We start from the raw sequence: 22,891 nt of genomic DNA on the forward strand, positions 1-22,891 counted from the left end.
AAGAACGATACAACCAATCATTCCCTATAACAATGTATTTTCTTAGAGTACATTTAAAAGGACTGAGGAAATGTGAGGATGCATGTGTACAACACCCCTCCCCCCTCAAATGACTGAGATCTTTTTAAAGTTACTTCTATTTAATAGTTTGACATCTTATTCATGAATTACTTTAAGCATTTTGCATTTTATTTTTAAACTTTCATTCTAAAGTTACTAGATTTGCTAAATATGCATAACTGATATAGGAAAAGCCATAAGCCATCATCAACAGTTGTTAGAAAGACATGGAGTGTGGGGTGGACTGGAGGGAGTGAGATAGGTCAACACTTTAAAAAAAACTCACTCCCAATAACAGCCTGGCATGCAGGCAAAAACAATCTGCAAGCAGAAAATACAAAATTTGCAAAACCCCAAATTTGCTAAACTTAGTATCACTTAATACAAAAGTCATACTCCCCTTTCAAACCCGTGTCTGACAGTCCACATCAAATGTACATCTTTATCTGACTTGAGCCCAACTTACGACAAAACCAAATTCTAAAATAATTTCATTACAATTTATGAACAGGCTTATAAAACTAACAAAAATCAGTTGGTATCATTATTGTATGCATTTTAATATGAATTCTATAGTCAAAGGCAAATAAAAACATTTAGCTATTTAAATAAATCAAAATTGCTTGTATCAAGTGAACAATGTGATTGGACCAATAATATGATAGGAGGTGCTGGTCCACACAAGGATAGGGTTAGTCTATCCATAGGGAGAACAAAGAAAATAAACACCTATGGTATGGCTGGACAGAAATTAAAGACAAGCACTGACACACTGCAAGCCAAGGAGGTCACCGAGAGTCAGAACATACATTCATTCCGATGTAATGAATCCCCCCTTTTCTCTGATGATGCTCCGCTCTATGAACCAGGCCAATAGCGCTGGGGTTTCTGACCCGATCAAGAACAATCTTATCCTGTCCCTCAGAGATCACTACCACGCTCAGACATAGGTTTACCAGAGATAGTGTTTTTGCTTTACCCTTCTAGTCATCCAAGACCCAATAAAAAATCTTAACCATACGATAATCTTATACTGAAAGCCGTTGACGGCCACCTTGGCCTTAAAAATGTAAACTCCCCTTTTCATTACATTTGACCTTCTCCATTTCCTTAGGCCTTGTTAATTATCTTTTTCTCCCTTACACACCTCAAACCTCCCCCACCCTTCCACAGATGGAGACAGAGGGGTGCAGCATTTTCCTTGGCCTGATTTATTTACCCCTCCCGTCTTTCCCCAGCTCTCTATAGCAGGAGGCAGGCATTCTTCTTGCCACGTTTCTTGGCCTGCAGCGCCGCCCTGGTGGCCATCTCAAACACCTCCCTCACACCGTCTTTCGTCTTGGCTGAGCACTCCAAGTAGCCAAACGCGTTGATGCGGTTAGCCATGTCCCGGCCCTCCTCTGGCTTCACTGGTTCCTGTGTCAGAGTTGGAAACGTGTTCAGAGGCATTCTATGGTTGGCATCCTTTGTGACATACTAAGCCACCAATCATTACAACAAGCCAAACAAAAACGTAACTAGCATGTTGGATAAACCAACTGAACAAAACAAAAACCTCAACCGGTGTATAATTAGACAACAGTACACTAAGTGAAGGTAGCTTATAAGGCAGCACAACCACTTTAAAACAAATGCACATGGTTTGTTCAATTTCAATGTTAAATAAAACAATATCCTCAATGGATCAGGGCAATGAGTCTACTTGATGAAATTCCATAATAAGAATTCATAATGCGTCCTGTACCTGCTTCATTTTTGCTAACTCCCGGCGTGTGTGCTCATCATTCCGCAAGTCCTTCTTATTACCCACAAGAATGATGGGCACATTTGGACAGAAGTGCTTTACTTCAGGGGTCCACTTCTCTGGGATATTCTCTGTGTCAGACACAGGATCATTTTAGGAAACTGCTGCAAGTGATACAATAATTTGTTGCATTTACCATGTATGACAAATATGAATATTACAGTCACTAATGTCTTACCCAAGCTGTCAGGACTATCTATGGAAAAGCACATGAGGATGACGTCAGTATCAGGGTAGGAGAGAGGCCTTAGTCTGTCGTAGTCCTCCTGTCCGGCTGTGTCCCAGAGGGCCAGTTCCACCTAGAACTCACAGGGAGAGCAGATATGCACAGTTACACTGCTGTTTGGCCAAACTGCAATTGTCTCTGAATAAATTATTACCTATCAAAATGTGTAAACCACAGGACATCCACATAAAAAGGGTGCTTCAAAGTGTGTCTTGATGGCAAACTGTAACTAAACGCACAATCTCACCTGCTTACTGTCCACCTCAATATCTGCCACATAGTTCTCAAACACTGTAGGTACGTAGACCTCAGGGAACTGGTCTTTACTGAAGACTATCAACAGACAGGTCTTCCCACAAGCACCATCTCCCACGATCACCAGCTTCTTACGGATCGCAGCCATCTGCAAGACAATGTAAAAATCCAGCAAAAAAAGTGGCAAATATGTTATTGAAAAACTATTGTATTTCACAGTGATAATATAGCAACACAACCAAGCAAATCAAAATGTGTAGGGGGAGAAAATGACATTAATATGTAGTAATACAATATCCCAGACATTTTCCAGAAGCACAACAAGCTTATTTCTCTCAAATGCGGTGCACAAATTGGTTTACATGCCTAGTTTAAATAAAGGTTACATAAATAAATACAGGTTAGTCAGTTAAGAAATTCTTATTTACAATGACGGCCTACCGGGGAACAGTGGGTTAACTGCCTTGTTTAGGGGCAGAACGACAGATTTTTACCTTGCCAGCTCGGGGATTCAATCCAGCAACCTTTCGGTTACTGGCCCAACGCTCTAATCATTAGGCTACCTGCCACGCCTGTTAGTTAGCATTTATCCACCTGACAGGTGTAGCATATCAAGAAGCCGATCAAACAGCATGATCATTACACAGGTGCACCTTGTGCTGGGAATAACAAAAGGCCACTAAAATGTGCAGTTTTGTCACACAACGCCACAGATGCCCCACGTTTTGATGAAGCATGCAATTGGCATGCTGACTGCAGGACAGAGCTGTTGCCATAGAATTTGATGTTAATTTCTCTACCATAAGCCACCTCAAACGTAATTTCAAAGAATTTGGCAGTACGTCCAACCGGCCTCACAACCGCAGACCACGTGTAAAGCATCACCGGGGGCAAAAAAGATAATCAAGTACAACAACCACCTGAGCCACTGCCTGTTCACCCCGCTACCGCCCAGAAGGCAAGGTCAGTACAGGTGCATCAAAGCTGGGACTGAGAGACTGAAAAACAGCTTCAAGGCCATCAGACTGTTAAACAGCCATCACTAGCAGAGGCTGCTGCCTACATAGACTTGAAATCATTGGCCACTTTAATAAATGGAACACTAGTCACTTTAATAATGTTTACATATCTTACATTACTCATCTCATATGTATATACTGTATTCTATACTATCTATTGCATCTTAGCCTATGCCGCTCTGACATTGCTCATCCATACATTTATATATTCTTATTCCATTCCTTTACTTAGATGTGTGTATTAGGTATTTGTTGTGGAATTGTTACATATTACTTGTTAGATATTGCTGCACTGTCGGAACTAGAAGCGCAAGCATTTCGCTACAGTCGCATTAACATCTGCTAAACATGTGTATGTGACCAATACAATTTGATTTGAAATTTGGACACACTCATTCCAGGGTTTTTTTTGTACTATTTTCTACATTGTAGAATAATAGTGAAGACATCAAAACTATAAAATAACACATATGGAATCATGTAACCAAAAAAGTTATGCAAATCAAAATATTTTTGAGATTCTTCAAAGTAGCCACCCTTTGCCTTGATGACAGCTTTGCACACTCTTGGCATTCTCTCAACCAGCTTCATGAGGTAGTCACCTGGAATGCATTTCAATTAACAGGTGTGCCTTAGTTAATTTGTGGAATTTCTTTCCTTCTTAATGCGTTTGAGCCAATGTCCATATTATAGCAATAACAGCTCAAATAAGCAAAGAGAAAAGACAGTCCATCATTACTTTAAGACATGAAGGTCAATCAATATGGAACATTAAGAACTTTGAAAGTTTCTTCAAGTGCAGTCGCAAAAACGATCAAGTGCTATGATGAAATTGGTTCTCATGAGGACCGTCACAGAAAAGGAAGCCCCAGAGTTACCTCTGCTGCAGAGGATAAATTCATTAGAGTTACCAACCTCAGATTACAACCAAAATAAATGCTTCAGAGTTCAAGTAGCAGACATCAACATTAACTGTTCAGAGGAGAATGCGTGAATCAGGCCTTCATGGTAAAACATTTGTATTTATTATGAATCCCCATTAGCTCTTCCTGGGATCAGGCAAAATTAAGGCAGTTTATATCATTTTAAAAACATTATAATACATTCACAGACCATGTGCCCTCAGGCCCCTACTCCACCACATATATACAGTACAGAATCCATATGTACGTGTATGTATAGTGCATATGCTATCGTGTGTGTGTGTGTGTGTATGTTTGTGTTGCTTCAAGGTTCCATAAGGTGTTTTTTTTTTAAATCTAACATTACTGCTTGCACGAGCTACTTGATGTGGAATAGAGTTCCTTGTAGTCACGGCTCTATTTAGTACTGTGCACCTTCCCTAGTCTGTTCTAGACTTGGGGACTGTGAAGAGGCCTCGTGGCATGTCTTGTGAGGTATGCATGGGTGTCCGAGCTGTGTGCCAGTAGTTTAGACAGACAGCTCGGTGCATTCAACATGTCAATCAATACCTCTCATAAATACAAGCAGTGATGAAGTCAATGTCTCCTCCACTTTGAGCCAGGAGAGATTGACATGCATATTATTAATCATAGCTCTCTGTGTACATCCAAGGGCCAGCTGTGCTGCCCTGTTCTGAACCAATTGCAATTTTGTTTTGTGGCACCTGACCACACGACTGAACAGTAGACAAAACTAGGGCCTGTAGGACCTGCCTTGTTGACAGTGCTGTCAAGAAGGTAGAGCAGCACCTTATCATGGACACATCAGCTACTGTTGTATCAATATGTTTTAACCATGACCGTTTACAATCCAGGGTAACTCCAAGCAGTTTAGTCTAGAGGTCGACCGATTATGATTTTTCAACGCCGATACCGATAATTGGAGGACCAAAAAAAGACGATACCGATTAATCGGATGATTTAAAAAAAATGTATTTGTAATAATGACAATTACAAGAATACTGAATGAACATTTATTTTAACTTAATATAATACATCAATAAAATCAATTTAGCCTCAAATAAATAATGAAACATGTTCAACTTGGTTTAAATTATGCAAAAACAAAGTGTTGGAAAAGAAAGTAAAAGTGCAATATGTGCCATGTAAGAAAGCTAACGTTTAAATTCCTTGCTCAGAACATGAGAAAGCTGGTGGTTCATGACTCTTCAATATTCCCAGGTAAGACGTTTTAGGTTGTAGTTATTATAGGAATTATAGGACTATTTCTCTCTATACCATTTGTATTTCATTAACCTTTGACCGTGTGGTTCTGGGATTTTTGCTCACCGTTCTTGTGATCATTTTGACCCCACGGGGTGAGATCTTGCGTGGAGCCCCAGATCGAGGGAGATTATCAGTGGTCTTGTATGTCTTCCATTTCCTAATAATTGCTCCCACAGTTGATTTCTTCAAACCAAGCTGCTTACCTATTGCAGATTCAGTCTTCCCAGCCTGGTGCAGGTCTACAATTTTGTTTCTGGTGTCCTTTGACAGCTCTTTGGTCTTGGCCATAGTGGAGTTTGGAGTGTGACTGTTTGAGGTTGTGGACAGGTGTCTTTTATACTGATAACAAGTTCAAACAGGTGCCATTAATACAGGTAACAAGTGGAGGACAGAGGAGCCTCTTAAAGAAGAAGTTACAGGTCTGTGAGAGCCAGAAATCTTGCTGGTTTGTAGGTGACCAAATACTTATTTTCCACCATAATTTGCAAATAAATTCATTAAAATCCTACAATGTGATTTTCTGGATTTTTTTCCCTAATTTGGTCTGTCATTAGTTGAAGTGTACCTATGATGAAAATGACAGGCCTCTCATCTTTTTAAGTGGGAGAACTTGCACAATTGGTGGCTGACTAAATAATTTTTTGCCCCACTGTAGCCCCTTTGCTCCAGGAGACCTGTACACAGTGGGCTACCGTCACTGAAGGCTACATCCCATATCCCCCAAAACATATTTACCAGTCCTCTGGGTTGACCCATTTCCTAAAAACAAAAATGTCACTGAAGTAAGATCTATAAACCGGAATACCTTACCAGTCGGTATGGGTTATACAATGTGTTTACTACTTCGGTAAAATAAGTTTAAAACCACATTTCCCAAAGCTCACTCCCTAGTCCCTTCAGTCCGTAATAGTTGCTATGCAAGATCCCAGCGTGATCCCATTGCACCTTTAGGGAAATATGGAATGAATTTGGTAAGCTCTGGAAAACGTTGTATAACCATTGTAAGGCATTCCGAATTAGGCTATAGATTTGCCTTCGGTGACGGGAAATTTCTTGGAAATAGGTAAAGGGCTGATGAATATGTTTTTGGGGATAAGGGATGTAGCCTTCAGCGATGGGAGCCCAATGTGTACAAGTCTCCTGGAGCGAAGAGGCTACATTGCCTCTACGAATCAGAGTGTAGAAGCTTCCACTCAATACCAAACAGTCCCTTTACAAGTCAGAATGTTGAATAATCTTCATTTGAACTTACTCTACCCTTTGTGCGCTGATTGTCCTTCTACCTTTAAAATTGACAAACTATTCACAGGAAAGTATTATTAAACCGACATCAAAACGTGGATCTGGATTGTTTTCTCTTCACCTGAAGCATGGGCACAAGACGGAAGGACATGCCCGCAATGCATGCATACTACCTACCCTAAGTCTTGCAGGTGTTTACATGGTTGTCGGTTTAATTATACCTCCCTGTAGATACTTTTCTCAAATTCCTATCCGCAAATGTACAAACCACACAGACAACCGGTAGAGTAAATTCAAATGAAATTGTATTCAACATTCTGGCATGTAGACATTTTCCAAACAAATGCATGGCATTAATCCCAGACTGTGTACAGTGATTTTCAGTCAATTACTGTTGGAGGCCTGTAAACCCAAACGTTTATGATAACCAACGCTTGGTTAATTATTTCGCAAATAACCAATACTCAAATTCAGATAAAAACGCCAATACTGACCATCTTTCTAGGCCTAACTACTGAATTTCAGTAAAATACATGTATGGACTTTTTTGTTCCATGTTCACATGAAATTAGCCATAATACCTAGTGACACTATCACAACTAGCCAAGAGAAGTCTACCAGCAGAAGACACTGCTTGCCACCACCTGGATGGCCTCAACAACAAAACGCCGCACCCAAACTACTAACTAGCTAATTGGACAAACAAATAGCTAGTTACAACGATTTTCCCATTGAAAACACCCAAGTGTAACATGTGCTGGGTCGGTGGACGACGGTTATGAAAATTAAGTCACTTGTCAGTGGTGGCTAGCAAGTTGGCTAGAAAGCTAGAGATCTTGCCCAGGAAAGCAAGAGATCTTGCCCAGGCACTGGCAAGTGCGAAGAGTTGCTAGCTTCCAGACCAGTGTGTTGCTAACTTCACAACGGTGATGATAGCACTGTATACCTGCCTATGATGACCTGATAGCTTTTCCTGACCAGCTCTGGCTGATGGTGTCTGAAACAAGGAGTCTTTTCACTTCAATTGTTCGTTCGTTTCCGTCATTAATGCTAGCTAGGGTAGCTATCTGTTAGCTAATAGCGGTCTCTCGTATTATAGCCTCATGTCATCTTGCCTACAGAAAACAAATTTAAAGCCTCATTCAAATATTTACTAAATAAATGAAATATTTTCAAGGTGAGCAAACAAAGTTATAAATAGGTTACATTTCCTCGTTTTAGTACCGTTTTCGTTACAGATGTCCTCGCCTTCCCTCTCTTTTCCTGTCCGACCCTTCAATCCGGCCCCAACAGTGTGCCACGCCGATAACATCCGCCTAAGCCCGTGATCTTCAGCCAATAGGAAACCTCAAATTAATGAGTGACAGATATTTAAGCCAACAACTCGATAAACGTATACCGGGGAATGGAAAAAACGGAAGTGAAGAGTGGATATTTTTACCCCAACCATATGGTTTCAACAATAAGTAAGGATATTTTGGGGTCAAAGCAAAATTGTATACAGCAGTAAATCAATAATAGGCGTTGTGACGTTAAGTGATTGTAGTATAAACGTTATTGCTTGCTTATGCTCTGTAGAGACAGCATCATGAAGGTCAATGGGAATATTATGGTTGAAAAAGGGATAGAGATGTTTATCATGCTAATTGAAAAGCCTTCAACATTGCACACGCATGCCAGATCTTACAACGCCTGGATAGGTATTGAATAAATCAGCTAACCACATCATGGTCGTGTTCCCCTGCTCAGACGTTGCATGCATTAACCAATGGTTGCGTGTTACGTCATCGACTGTATCGTCGTGCACCAGATTGCTATAACATATGTGGTTAGTTGATAAGTTAAAACACCTAACCAGGCATCATTGTAAGATCTGGCATGCATCAGCAATGTTCGAACAGGGGAACATGACCATAGCGATCTGATGCGTACGACTGCACAGTCGATGACATGGAACACAAACATTGGTTGATACAATGCAACACCTGAACATCATAACATCTCCCTAACAGGGGTAGAGAACTCTTGCGCTGAGTCATATAACGAATATCTTTCATGAGACGCTTTTATCCAAAGCGACTTAGTCATGCGTGCACATATTTAAATCGTTTTTGTAACACAATCTTTACAAATTGTAATGGCTATCTCTTAATCTACTAAATGTTAAACCAGCAACATGAAAATATGTTGTGGACTAGATTTGGTCCCTGTCCCCTATTTGAGAATCAGGGGTGGAACTTTGACGTTTTAGGTAGTTTCATAATAGAGCTTAACTGAAGCCTATTCTTGAATGTGTTGTGATAAGGTGCTGTGGACAAATTTGAGCATCCTTGAAGACTGACAATCAGGTTTAATACAGAATGCTTCAGCGTGGACATACTGCACAACAGCTGTCAGTGAGGCTTTGATTCATCACAGTTACGTGCATTATCTTGCTTAGTTTTTCTTTCAAAATGGTCATTAGACCAAATTAAAGTTTGTCAATAACCAGCACATAACCAGCACATTGCTGATGACTACTGTGCACCCATGCCATCATTGTGTTGTCAATGTATTCCAGACTTCCTGGAGATGGTGTCTCCTACTGTAATATTCTTTGCAGGTGGTGCATGATGATGTTACACTTTCACTGCTGTGGTGTCATCCATTGGCGATATAGCCCAGGGCAGGTACAAGGGGCTCGCAGAGCAATTACTGCAGTAGTTTGACTATCATACTATTTCATTGTCATCAATAGTCAGTTGCTACATGGGCTATTCAGTTTGACTACAAAATAATGATCAATGGTGTGGAAGACATTTATTACATTTTACTGACAAGAAAAAAGTTAGAAATAAACATTCAGTGAACAGCTTCTTATAGTACATCCTACTCCTCTCCGGCTCCTGGTAGCACAATCTTGCTTGGGTCATAGTAGTTCTCCTCCATAAGAAGAAGACCTGCAGCCTCCCTCTGTGTGATCAACCTTTCTGCTTCCCTCCTGGCCCACTGCCTCATACTGGTGAGAAAAAGACAGGTTTAAAAGATTTATCAAATAGTGTTTGATGATCAATTCAATATAGCACATAGTTGTTTGCCGTAGTGCACATGGCTCTCCATTTAACAAACAAAAAAATGAATCCCATTAGCACAGTATACATGATCCTCATTTTAGCTCCAAGATGCCATCAATTTGAAAAAAGGAAAAAGTAGACGGTGCTGAGCCCAGGACCTCCACATTTGGCTTCTTCACCTGTGAGATTGTCTGAGACCAGCCACCTGGACAGCTGATGAATCTGTTTGCACAACCTGTCACGAGCCATTGTTTTAAAAACTAGATTGTTTTAGCACGAAGACGTCCTATCTGAATTCCGACATCTATATGCACCGGTGTCATTTTTGGAGTCCAGGAACGCAGCATTGACTTGTGGAATTGACTGGTCTACTATCCAAAGTTCCATCAGTCCATTGTAATACAGCTTATTGTCCTATGTAGCTCCATTGGTAGTGCATGGTGCTTGCGACGCCAGAGTTTTGCGTTTGATTCCCACGGGGGACCAGTACGGAAAAAATATATGCAGTCACTACTGTAAGAGCATCTGCTAAATGACTAAAATGTCAATTTGAAACCCTATTATCCAAAAATACTTTTCCAAAAGAAAATGTGAATTTGTGCTATGATAAGTATGCTCCTTTACCCCACATCAACTGGATACTGAAATAAAAAGAACCCAAAAGTTGTACATAAGCTTTTTGTGCATATTTCAATCAAATTGTGCACATTTGTTTACTTCCCTTTTAGTGAGCATTTTTCCTTTGGCAAGATAATACATCCACCTGACAGGTTCACGTATCAAGAAGCTGAATAAACAGCATGATCATTACACATGTGCACCTTGTGCTGGGGACAAAAAAAGGACAAATGTGCAGCTGTCACACAACACAATGCCACAGATGTCTCAAGTTCTTAGGGAGCGTGCAATTTGCATGCTGACTGCAGGAAAGTCCACCGCTCTGGTGGACGTTCCTGCAGATAATTATATATTCCTGCAGATAATTATATATTCATTTTTTTCCCCATAAGCCATCTCCATTGATTTAAGGAATTTGGCAGTATGTCCAACCGGCCTCACAAACGCAGAACACGTAACCACTCGAGCCCAGGACCTTCACATGTGGCTTCTTCACCTGTGAGATTGTCTGAGACCAGCCACCTGGACAGCTGATGAATCTGTTTGCACAACCAAATTTCTGCACAAACTGTTAGAAACCCTCTCAGGGAAGCCCATCTGTGTGCTCGTCGTCCTCACCAGGGTCTTGACCTGACGGCAGTTCAGAGTCGTAACAGAGTGGGCAAATGCTCACCTTCAATGGCCACTGGCACAATGGAGAAGTGTGCTCTTCATGGATGAATCCCAGTTTCAACTGTACCGGGTAGATGGCTGACCGTATATATGGCATTGTGTGGGTGAGTGGTTTGCTGATGTCAACATTGTAAAGAGTGCCCCATGGTGGCAGTGGGGTTATGGTATGTTTAGGCATAAGCTACAGACAACGAACACAATTGCATTTTATCGATGGCAATTTGAATCCACAGAGATACCGTGACGAGATCCTGGCCCATTGTCATGCTATTCATCCGCCACAATCACCTCATGTTTCAGCATGATAATGCACGGACCCATGTCTAAGATCTGCACACAATTCCTGGATGTGCAAAATGTTCCAGTTCTTCCATGGCCTGCATACTCACCAGACATGTCACCCATTGAGCATGTTCGGGAAGCTCTGGATCGGTGTACGGTGTGTTCCAGTTCCCACCAATATCTAGCAACTTCACACAGACATTAAAGAGGAGTGGGACAACATTCCACAGGCCACAATCAACAACCTGATCAACTCTATGCGAAGGAGATGTCGTGCTGCATGGTTCTCTCCAACTGGTTCCTTTTTAAAAATGTTTTATTTATGTATCTGTGACCAACAAATGCATATCTTTATTCCCAGTTATGTGAAGCGCATAGATTAGGGCCTAATTAATTTCAATTAACTGATTTCCTTACATGAACTGTAACTCAGTAAAACCTATGAAATTGTTGTACAATTTGCCCAATAAAATTGTATTTTTGTTCAGGCATTGCCTAGATCGGCCCATTTCGCCCAAACAGCATGTGTCAAAGCTATCTTGTAAGTATTCCGTAGTCTGGCTTTTTTAATGGCGGTTTTGGAGCAGTGTCTTCTTCCATGCTGAGCGTCCTTTCAGGTTATGTCGATATAAGACTAATTTTACTGTGGATATAGATACTTTTGTACCCGTTTCCTCCAGCCTCGTCACAAGGTCCTTTGCTGTTGTTCTGGGATTGATTTGCACTTTTCGCACCAAAGTACGTTCATCTCAAGGAGACAGAACGTGTAACCTTAGTGGTATGACGGCTGCGTGGTCCCATGGTGTTTATACTTGCGTAATATTGTTTGTACAGATGAGCGTGGTACCTTCAGGCGTTTGGAAATTGCTCCCAAGGATGAACAAGACATGTGGAGGTCTACAATTTTTTTTAAGGTCTTGGCTGATTTCTTTTCATTTTCCCATGATGTCAAGGCACTGAGTTTGAAGGTAGGCCTTGAAATACATCCACAGGTAAACTGCCAATTGACTCATGATGTCAATTAGCCTATCAGAAGCTTCTAAAGCCCTGACATCACTTTCTAGAATTTTCCAAGCTGTTTAAAAGGCACAGTCAACATAGTGTATGTAAACTTCTGACCCACTGGAATTGTGATAGTGAAATAATCTGTAAACAATTGTTGGAAAAATTACTTTGGCCATGCACAAAGTAGATGTTCTAACCGACTTGCCAAAACTATAGTTTGTTACCAAGACATTTGTGGAGTGGTTGAAAAAACAAGTTTTAATGACTCCAACATTAGTGTATGTAAACTTCCGACTTCAACTATATGTGAAAACTGCAAAATTCTATGTTTTGTAGTAACATCAGTGTTTTATTTTATTTTACCTTTATTTTACTAGGCAAGTCAGTTAAGAAAAAAATATTATTTTCAATGACGGCCTAGGAACAGTAACCAGAAGTGAACTGCCTGTTCAGGGGCAGAACGACAGATATGTAACTTGTCAGCTCGGGGATTCGAACTTGCAACCTTCCGGTTACTAGTCCAACGCTCTAACCACTAGGCTACCCTGCCGCCCCGTGTGCATTGCATACTAATTGGTTGATGATGTTACTACAAAACATAGAAATGTGCAGTTTTCACATATGTTGAGGTTGTGCTGGAGATTATGAATATGAAGCGGACACTTAAAAGTCCCTAGACTTATCTTCCCCTATGTTTTTTTTTTTTTTTTTTTTACTACAAAACATAGAAACGTGCAATATTCACATGTTTATGTGGTGGTGGTTTTGATGATGAATATGAAGTAGAGCAATTTTGGAATGTCCCTTTAACCGAAAATATCTGTTATAAAACATTCATCAGTGTAGTTTGGTTGCATTCATCTAGCTCGTTTTTTGTGGGGTCCTCCTAGCAGTGTTATATTTTTACTGTAGCTCGGCTTTTCAGTTGTCACTTACTCATTGTGCACCTACTTGCATCATTGTGTAAGTGATGAAGATCAAGCCACAAAGTAACAAAGAGGGATGTGCAGTGTGCTTAAACATACCCATGGTCTGGTAAATAGTGGATGAAGGTACCCCCAACCACAATAGCCATGGAGATACCAAAGAAGAAGGCCATCCTCATGTTCCACTCGTCAACGACAGGATCCTGAGAGAACCCATGATAATCTCGATTCTGTAGAGATTTGAGATATTGTTATTATGCTTTCATGCTACACTGGATTGTTTGCTAGCTAGTATTTACTACACCTGAGTGCAGTTAGTAAAGTATTTAGGCACTATGTTTGACTGAAGGAATGTGTATCGTTAAGTCGAACTACATTGAATGTGTAATATTGTCAATAATACCAGATATGAGCTGGCTAGCAAGAGTAGGGTATTTCCGTTTAGATTCAGAACCAACTCACCTTCTCGAACGCGCTGACCTCTGCGTGTCCATGACTTTCCGTGGCACGTGAGGGCTGCAAATCCGATACAGTGGCCGAACCAGCAGCACCCGAGGGTGGAGATTGCGATACGAACCGAGCCCCAAACGCCGGATTTGTGCGAAAACGGGCCAAGGCAGGCCTAAACCGTGACAACCGGGCGAGCATTTTGACAGGGCAACACTGTCGTGTCGACCCGGCACCGGAATTTTTTGCCCTTTTCTTCAGCTTGTGGAACAGAAGCAGATCATTTCAAAAGAGGTTACTGATCGCCGCCTACTGGGCGGGATGTGTCTGCTTGTCAGTGGATGTCACCTACCACGAGCACAGCCTACTGGAAATAGTTGCGAAAATATATTTCTTATGAGGTGCAATGTTTGTTGAGCAAATATTGAATTCAAGATTTCAACGAATTAAAAAAATACGGGAAAAAACGAGCACCCTTGCCTTTCTAGCACTAACACCCGCACTTTTCTTTTCTTACTAGCACTGACTTTGCTGATAGATACTTTGAGAAGTTTAACTTAATATGACTATGATTTGTGGTTTTCTCTACTAGCAACCTTTTAGATGATCTGTAAATCGCTCTGGATAAGAGCGTCTGCTAAATTACAATTATTTTTTTTAAAGTCAAACGTTATGCACTATTATTGGGCAAATTGCCAAAATTGCTTCATATATTTCCAAATTGCTTCATTCATACAGTGATTAGAATGACTGTCTTCAAAATGTATGGTAATCAGGCATCCAAGATCTTAAACTGTATCTCTAATACACTGCCTGTCGCTTTTATACTATTTGATTACATATTTTTTATTTCACTTTCGTCTTTTATATTGCCTAAAGTCTGTAAGTCTTCTATGTTTAAAACCTCTACAGGATCGGTGGGTCCCCGTGGGACGGTTGAGCTAACGTAGGCTAATGCGATTAGCATGAGGTTGTAAGTAATAAGAAAATTTCCCGGGACATATACATATCTGATATTGACAGAAAGCTTAAATTATTGTTAATCTAACTGCACTGTCCAATTTACAGTAGCTATGAAAGTGAAAGAATACCATGCTATTGTTTGAGAGTGCATAGTTTTAAACTTGAAAAGTTATTAATAAACCAATTAGGCACATTTGGGCAGTCTTGATACATTTTGAACAGAAATGCAATGGTTCATTGGATCAGTCTAAAACGTTGCACATGCACTGCTGTCATCTAGTGGCCAAAATTTAAATTGTGCCTGGTCTGGAATAATACATTATGGCCTTTCTCTTGCATTTCAAAGATGATTGTACACAAAAAAAATGCATGTTTATTTCTTTGTATTATCTTTTACCAGATCTAATGTCTTATATTCTCCTACATTCATTTCACATTTCCACAAACTTCAAAGGGTTTCCTTTCAAATGGTATCAAGAATATGCATGTTCTGAGCTACAGGCAGTTAGATTTGGGTGGATCCTTAAACATAGCTAGCTAGTGCATCTGGCATTTTGTGCAACAATTGCGTAACAATGCTGCAAAAAGGTCATGATGGTCAGGGGGAGGTATGAGTTTATTAACCTTACGGGAATGGGATGCATGCCTTTCCTATTTGTTTCCAAATTCCAATAAAGTGAAACATAAACCAGAGGGAAGAGGTGAAGTGAGAGGGCACACTCCTGTGAGAATACAGCAATAAGTAGACCAATCATAGAGAGACGGATATGCAGAGCAGATCACCTGCCTTCCTCGCCTTTGGGACGACTCCCATTGTTAGGGCAGAGACAATACCATCTCGTCATTATATACAGTATCTCTGGAGAAGCCTGCTAGGTGAGAGTGGACAGAGAGCTAGAGTAAGAAATACTAGGCATAGACCGACAGAGAAATGGTCCAGGTGTTGTGGACTTCATTGGTTTTGCTGATCACCTTCAGGGAATCAGGTCAGTGACTTTATTATTGTTGTTTAAAAATAAATATTTATTTTCAACCTCATAACATCAGTAAACTAAATGTGATATTTAGTATATTGAGTTGTGAATACAACACTTCACTATTATGCTAGACACATCACGTTACTTTTTAATAATATGGTAAAATGCTAGAAAAATGATTGTTCTAGTCACTGCTTCAATCTATATGTTTCCAGTATCACAGGAGGTGAACTGTTACAGCAGGTTTGATAATGGGGATTGTGGCGATCTCCTGGGAGAGGTGACAATTGAAGACTGTTGTCTTAACCCTCACTATGGCTACATTGGAGCAGATGGAAAATGCAAGTTTTGTGGGTGAGTCTCAATTGGTTTCAGATTTGGACTACAATGTCCCAGTGCAGGATGTGATATGGTGGGTTTTATGTCACCTGTAGCCCAGCTTCGTGGTCTGAATGGACTACTTGGGGCCGCTGCTCTGTCCCCTGTAAGGAGGGAGTTTCGCAGAGACGACGAGAATGCCAGGGACAGGGAAAATGTCCTCTGACGAGTAGCCTTGAAGAGCTTCAGAAACTAACGTTAGAGACCAAAGTCTGCATTGAGCCAGACTGTTGTCCAGGTACAGACCCTTTCTAACAGTCAGGGAACATAAATTCAATAATATCTGAAGTCAAGGTATTTTGTGCCTCTTTTGATGATCTTGCTGAAAATTGTTCAGAACATGGACAATGGAGCAAGTGGGGTGAGTGGCAGCCCTGTTCAGCAACTTGTGAGAAGGGCATGATAAAGAGAATGAGGACATGCACCGAACCACCACCTAGATGTGGAAGCAGCTGCGAAGGTCCAAGTGAAGAGGAGGAACACTGCGTGGTTGATCGCGTCTGTCCAAGTAAAGACCATCATGATTTAGACACAATCTATTCCTTCACATAATGCAATAACCATCTCCATAAATGATACAAGTTTGACATGTTTTCACCACTCACCTCCTATTTCGACTGTAGCCCATGGTGGTTGGTCAAACTGGGAGAGTTGGCAGCCATGCTCAGGCACTTGTGCAAGGGAGGATTTACCCAGACCTACACAGCGGCGCTGCAGATCATGCTCCAATCCACCACCATCTTCAGTGCCCCCTGGTGATGAATGCCCTGGGTTAGGGAGCGAAACTAGGACCTGTGATGAGCTTCCTTCATGTCCTGGTAAATGACATGGCAAAGCAATCAAATTTTCCTCTGAGGTTCTGACTGATATCCTAAAGATATTGCTTGTATTCATACACAGAATGTAGCAATAACATGTACTCATAGTGTATGTAAAACAAACCTCCCCCTTTATCCTCAACAGTGAATGGTAACTGGGGACCGTGGGGCCCCCCCAGCTCCTGCTCCGTTACCTGTGGGGTGGGGGTTAATGAAATGCTCAGACAGTGTGACAACCCAGCCACTAAACATGGAGGTCTGCCCTGCTCTGGATCTAATAAAGGCACACAAATCTGCAATACCAAAAACCATTGCCCAGGTAAAATACTGACAGCCAGAGAATAACCCATTCCCTCTGCCCATTTCATCAGTTATTAACCTCTGAGCAAATGTTGTTTTTAGTGAATGAGTCATTTGATCAAACTTAGCCTCTCTTGAGAGGATTATAGCTTTCACACAACTGAGGTCAGATGTTTATTTTAGTAACTGTAATTATAATATTATATACTTTAACAGTAATACTATTACTGTTGTTATGATATGGGGTGTAGTTTAGTGTTAGCAAAAGATAGACAGAACCCTTCCACACCACATCTCTAGGTGGCAGCGGTAACGGAGTCCAAGTATTGTGCGAGGCCTTGATAAGCACACAGGTACGGCCTGCCAGTGTTTGTTTTGCGTTACCTTTTTAGTTTAGTTTTTTTGTTCTTTTATTTTTGTATATCATTATTTTCGTCACCATAAACTGAACAAATGATAATCCCCTTGGCTGGCCAACCTGGGGTTCAAGACGGTGCTGGCCCTGGACCGAGTTAAGGTTGCTGTCCCCTGGGGGCACATGCTATCCGCATACTTTTACTTTTCACATAAATGCACAGATTAAATCAGGTTACAGACCATTTAGCTAGTCCTAGGTCCCCTAGACGTAGCGAGTGTATCAACATCTGTAGGCTAGCTAGTTGGTTTCGTAACACTGTATATGGTATTCAGTAGTGAAACCATTGTATCCTTCAAGCCCTCCTAACAACTGAAAGACTTCCCATGGGGATAATAGTTATTTTTTTGTTCCACAGTGGATGGTCAGTGGTCGCAGTGGGGGACATGGGAAGAATGTAAATCTAATAGAGGAAACATTAAGTGTCGAAAAATTGGTGGACAGCAAAGACGCCAAAGATGGTGTGAACACACAGGTTTTGGTGGGTTGACATGTGAAGGAAAGATCACAGACTACAGGCCCTGCTTTGACATTAAATCTTGCTACTGTGAGTTCATTTTTTTTTCCATTGATTGAGCTGTGTTTGTTTTGATGCCTCTTTCAACTTTAATTCAATCCAAGTGTTGCATTGTTTTTCAGTGATAGTTGAATACAAATCAGATTTCATGACCAGTAGGCTAAGAAGTTATGTTCCTCACATAATGCTTCGCTTGTGTTTAGTTGATAGTAAGTTGAGTGAATGGAGTGAGTGGAGTCATTGTGAGCCCCCCTGTGGAGAAGGAGTCAAAAGGACCAGAGAACGCAAGTGCATACCTAATCTCTCAGGATACCCGTAAGGAGACTGTATAGTATACTGTTATTACACACTGATTAACCAAGTAATTTGTGTGTATCTACTCTTATGCCTCTCAATAAGTAGGCTAAACATGATTTAGGCATTGCTTGGGTTCAGTGGCACATTCAATATTATCTGGTGCGGTGTGAAATCTGTGCACTCTGCTATTGTTTGGTGTGTCAGGTGTAAATTGGGTGAATCTAACTCTTTATTTGCTATTTGTTTCCATTCCAGGGAGGCAATAGGGTATCCTATTAAGGCTAAAGCATATTTTGAAGGGGAGCCAAAAGTGAACTGCACACTGTTGAAGGACACAAAAGAGACTCTGGCTTGTATAAAGGTTCCTCTATGTGACACATAGGTAATACCTTATCATTAACATTGATTTCACAGTTGCAATAGCAATTTTAAATGGACTTTGGTCAGCTCTAATGCAATCTCTAAATGTCTGACTTTTTTCAGAGTCTTTTGATCAAAACACAAGCCTGGAGGGGGATAAGGATTGTCAACTTAGAAAATGACACATTGAATTGTCTAGCCATGTGATTTCACTGCTTTTGGTCACATATGTCTATGTAGCCTTCATGAACCAGTAGTAACACAAAGTAGTTTATTATGACTACACTTTTCATAATAATGTAATTTCCTAAAGAAATAAAAGACATCAAAGCAATTCCTTGAAAGGAAGTGAACAGTCTATGAAGTCTTTTAATTTCAAATGCAGCATTGCATTAACTGTAGTGATTATTGAAAACTCCATTCATTCATAACAAATTGTGTGGTGCCAGGACAACAACATCTCCCTCAATGTGAGCAAGACAAAGGAGCAGATCATGGACCACAGGAAAAGTTGTGCCGAACAGGCCCCCATTAACATTGATGGGGCTGTCATGGAGCGGGTTGAGAGTTTCAAGTTCCTTGGTGTCCACATCACCAACAAACTATCATGGTCCAAACACACCAAGACAGTCGTGAAGAGGTCATGAGAAAACCTTTTCCCCCTCAGGAGACTGAAAATAAGCTCCTTTTATTCTCTGCTCCCAAAGCACTAGACGACCAGTTCTTATAGCCTTTAGCCGTACCCTCATTCTACTCCTCCTCTGTTCCTCTGGTGATGTAGAGGTTAACCTAGGCCCTGTGTGTCCCCAGGCACTCTCATTTGTTGACTTCTGCAACCAAAAAAGCTTTGGGTTCATGCATGTTAACATCAGAAGCCTTCTTCCTAAGTTTGCTTTATTCACTGCTTTAGCACACTCCGCCAACCCTGATGTCCTAGCCGTGTCTGAATCCTGGATTAGGAATGCCACCAAAAATTCTGAAATGCAAATTTTGTGGGTGAGTCTCAATTGGTCTACCCTAAAGCCCAGTGCAGATGTTGTCTGTAATACATGGCTTCTGGTTGGGGTATGTACCTACGGTCACTTTTGGGAAGACATCATCAATGCACTTATTGATGCAGCTGGTGACTGATGTGGTATACTCAATCTATCTGCAATATTAAAGCTGATCTACCCCCTAAAAAATATGTTATAATTTTGTATTATTTTATTATGACCCCACACTTCTAAAAACCAAAATTGTGCCCCTGGGTACATTACCAAACATATTTTCGATGTTTAATGGGAACTCTGCCATTCAAAAAATATCAGAGCGATTAATGTTTTGGTAAAACCCTTCAATTGTTTTGGTAAAAAGCTGATGCATGGGACTGGAGAAATGTATTCACTTTAAAATTCAAAGCCATGACATCAACATAAATCATGTTTTGAGGCTTTACATTGCTTGTTTACAATGACATTGTATACGAACAATTAAGTAAAACAAGCTTCTATTCTGGGTTCTGATGGTGTACGACAGTTGAACTAAGCTCATGGGGCACTTATAACGTATACTCTTCCAGAATCAGTGGGTATGTAACGGTAATGTATAATACCAAAACGTTGATTTAGTCATGCCAGTTTTCTGTTCTCGTATCGTGGCCGAAATAGCTCAGTTGGGAGAGCGTTAGACTGAAGATCTAAAGGTCCCTGGTTCGATCCCGGGTTTCGGCAGTTAATTTTACCTATGTAGCAGTCTCGCGGAACTGTCATTTTAATGCTTTGCAAAACACCGGTACGTTACCTGATGGGTGTTTTGACTTTATTTTGCACTACCTGCGTTGATACCAGCTACATAGAAAGGCTGCCTCTCTCGTTCTGTTCTCACTTTATATTCACAACACCCGGCCCGTATATGGATGGAACAATGACGTTATAAACACAGAGTTTCTAAACCCAGAGACGCAACTTCGCGAGATTTACGGGAACACTTGGAAGCAAACTGAATAGACCAATCCGGGGATATTTAGTTATTTAAATTTGTTGTATTTTTATTATTTTATATTATTATATTTTTTTATTAACAGCAAATAGATACAGGAAGTACATGTTATAAGGTAATAAAATGTGGTGTTTCGTTTGTAAATTTAAATTTGTGAATATGAGATTTGGCCAAAAGAATAATGAAATGAATTACATTAAATTGTTTCAGCTTTTTCTATTGTAGGTAAAGAATCCAAGTAGTACATCTCTCCACAATAGTGTAAAATCTTAATAAATGTGTTCAATTATACATCTACTGATGTCTTGCCACAGTTTCCTTACATGAACACAATGCCAAAAAAGATGCAACACTGTTTCTGGGTTTTCATTACAAAAGGTACAATTTGAGTTTATGTTTTCCTTAAACATCTTCATTTAGTGGTTGGCAGGATAATATTTATGAACAATTTTAAAGGAAACTTCCTTAATTTTGTTAATAAATAAGCAACATACAAACTTTTTTCCAACAGATATCATCAATCAAACCATTCCAATAAGGCATGACATTAGGTATAGATACAACATCCTGCTGAAACAAGGTTCGTATTGCTCTGTTGTTGAATGGACCAAAAGATAAACAAATCTTTCCTACTGATGAGTCAACAGGGTTAATGGGAGGTAGGCTCTGAGGGTCAGGTATTGACACGTTCCTGAATAATAAAGCAATCAATACCTGAGGGAATGGCATCTTTGTAAAGTGATAAGAATTCCTTATAAATAAGTTTTTAAAAACTCTGCATTTGCAAGTTGGCTCACCAATAGGATATTATTTCAGAACCAATATTTAAAAAACAAATAAGTATTTTTAAAAAGTTTTTTACCCCTTTTTCATGGTATCCAATTTTTTAATAGCTACTATATTGTCTCGTCGCTACAACTCCCGTACGGGCTCGGGAGAGACGAAGGTTGAAAGTCATGCATCCTCCGATACACAACCAAACCAAGCCGCACTGCTTCTTAACACAGCGCGCATCCAACCCAGAAGCCAGCCGCACCAATGTGTCGGAGGAAATACTGTGCACCTGGCAACCTTGGTTAGCGCACACTGTGCCCGACCCGCCACAGGAGTCGCTGGTGCGCGATGAGACAAGGATATCCCTACCGGCCAAGCCCTCCCTATAACCCGAACAACGCTAGGCCAGTTGTGAGTCGCCCCACGGACCTCCCGGTCACGACAGAGCTTGGGCGCGAACCCAGAGTCTCTGGTGGCACAGCTGGCGCTGCAGTACAGCACCATTAACCACTGCGCACCAACTGTTGTCACCTTCTCACCAAACTGCTTAGCGACGGTCTTATAGCCCATTTCAGCCATGTGTAGGTCTACAATCTTGTCCCTGACATCCTTGGAGAGCTCAATGATCTTGGCCATGGTGGAGAGTCTTTTATACAGGTAACAAAGTATAAAAGACACCTGGGGGCCAGAAGTCTTTCTGATTGAGAGGGGATCAAATACTTATTTCCCTCATTAAAATGCAAATCAATTTATAACATTTTTGACATGCGTTTTTCTGGATTTCTTTTGTTGTCATTCTGTCTCTCACTGTTCAAATAAACCTACCATTAAAAATATAGACGGATCATTTCTTTGTCAGTGGGCAATGTACAAAATCAGCAGGGGATAAAATACTTTTTTCCCTCACTGTACTTAAAAAAAAAAGGTAGTGGCGTGGATCAGAAAACCAGTCAGTATCTAGTGTGACCACCATTTGCTTCATGCAGCGCGACACATATTTTTCGCATAGAGTTGATCAGGCTGTTGATTGTGGCCTGTGGAATGTTGTCCCACTCCTCTTCAATGGCTGTGCGAAGTTGCTGGATATTAGCTGGAACTGGAACACATCAATCCAGAGCATCCCAAACATGCTCTATGGGTGACATATCTGGTGAGTACAAATTTGACATCAAACCGTTCACCCACACAATGCCATACACGTGGTCTGTGGTTGTGAGGCCGGTTGGACATACTGACAAATTCTCTAAAATGACGTTGGAGAGGTTTTATGATAGAGAAATTAACATTACCTCTCTCTCGCAACCGCTCTGGTGG

The 22,891-nt window shown here is 40.7% G+C and overlaps 3 protein-coding genes and 1 non-coding gene across 6 annotated transcripts; 2 read left to right on the forward strand and 2 right to left on the reverse strand.

Annotated features, from left to right (window-relative positions):
• Window positions 1-121: 121 nt before the first annotated feature.
• LOC110492267 (rho-related GTP-binding protein RhoA-C) lies at window positions 122-8,122 on the reverse strand. 2 transcript variants are annotated; one of them, XM_090203413.1, is made up of 5 exons: window positions 8,003-8,122; window positions 2,338-2,508; window positions 2,043-2,163; window positions 1,805-1,935; window positions 122-1,476 (listed from the first exon to the last, which is right to left on the reverse strand). In XM_090203413.1, exons 1-5 carry the CDS (start codon window positions 8,105-8,107, stop codon window positions 1,303-1,305), a joined length of 702 nt encoding a protein of 233 aa, XP_090059539.1. In that variant the 5' UTR covers window positions 8,108-8,122; the 3' UTR covers window positions 122-1,302. The 2 variants fall into 2 exon arrangements, with proteins under 2 accessions (XP_090059539.1, XP_021422115.1); XM_021566440.3 differs by having other exon boundaries at window positions 2,338-2,493; window positions 8,020-8,091.
• Window positions 8,123-9,579: 1,457 nt separating this feature from the next.
• LOC110492268 (NADH dehydrogenase [ubiquinone] 1 beta subcomplex subunit 11, mitochondrial) lies at window positions 9,580-14,162 on the reverse strand. The gene is made up of 3 exons (XM_021566441.3): window positions 13,814-14,162; window positions 13,451-13,581; window positions 9,580-9,793 (listed from the first exon to the last, which is right to left on the reverse strand). Exons 1-3 carry the CDS (start codon window positions 13,997-13,999, stop codon window positions 9,664-9,666), a joined length of 447 nt encoding a protein of 148 aa, XP_021422116.1. The 5' UTR covers window positions 14,000-14,162; the 3' UTR covers window positions 9,580-9,663.
• A 1,124-nt stretch (window positions 14,163-15,286) lies between these two features.
• LOC100136651 (properdin) lies at window positions 15,287-19,171 on the forward strand. 2 transcript variants are annotated; one of them, XM_021566443.3, is made up of 10 exons: window positions 15,287-15,747; window positions 15,954-16,092; window positions 16,173-16,354; window positions 16,454-16,624; window positions 16,740-16,934; window positions 17,080-17,253; window positions 18,008-18,196; window positions 18,370-18,481; window positions 18,719-18,845; window positions 18,947-19,171. In XM_021566443.3, the coding sequence occupies exons 1-9, from the start codon at window positions 15,693-15,695 to the stop codon at window positions 18,843-18,845; spliced, it is 1,344 nt and encodes a 447-aa protein (XP_021422118.2). In that variant the 5' UTR covers window positions 15,287-15,692; the 3' UTR covers window positions 18,947-19,171. The 2 variants fall into 2 exon arrangements, with proteins under 2 accessions (XP_021422118.2, XP_036803122.2); XM_036947227.2 differs by having other exon boundaries at window positions 15,440-15,747; window positions 18,008-18,130.
• Window positions 19,172-20,462: 1,291 nt separating this feature from the next.
• Window positions 20,463-20,535, forward strand: trnaf-gaa (transfer RNA phenylalanine (anticodon GAA)). Its single transcript has one exon. It is a non-coding gene; the product is annotated as a tRNA-Phe (tRNA).
• Window positions 20,536-22,891: the final 2,356 nt, after the last annotated feature.

The sequence above is a fragment of the Oncorhynchus mykiss genome, chromosome 16 (assembly GCF_057628025.1).
Source record: "Oncorhynchus mykiss isolate SJ-2025 chromosome 16, ASM5762802v1, whole genome shotgun sequence".
Lineage (NCBI taxonomy): Eukaryota > Metazoa > Chordata > Actinopteri > Salmoniformes > Salmonidae > Oncorhynchus > Oncorhynchus mykiss.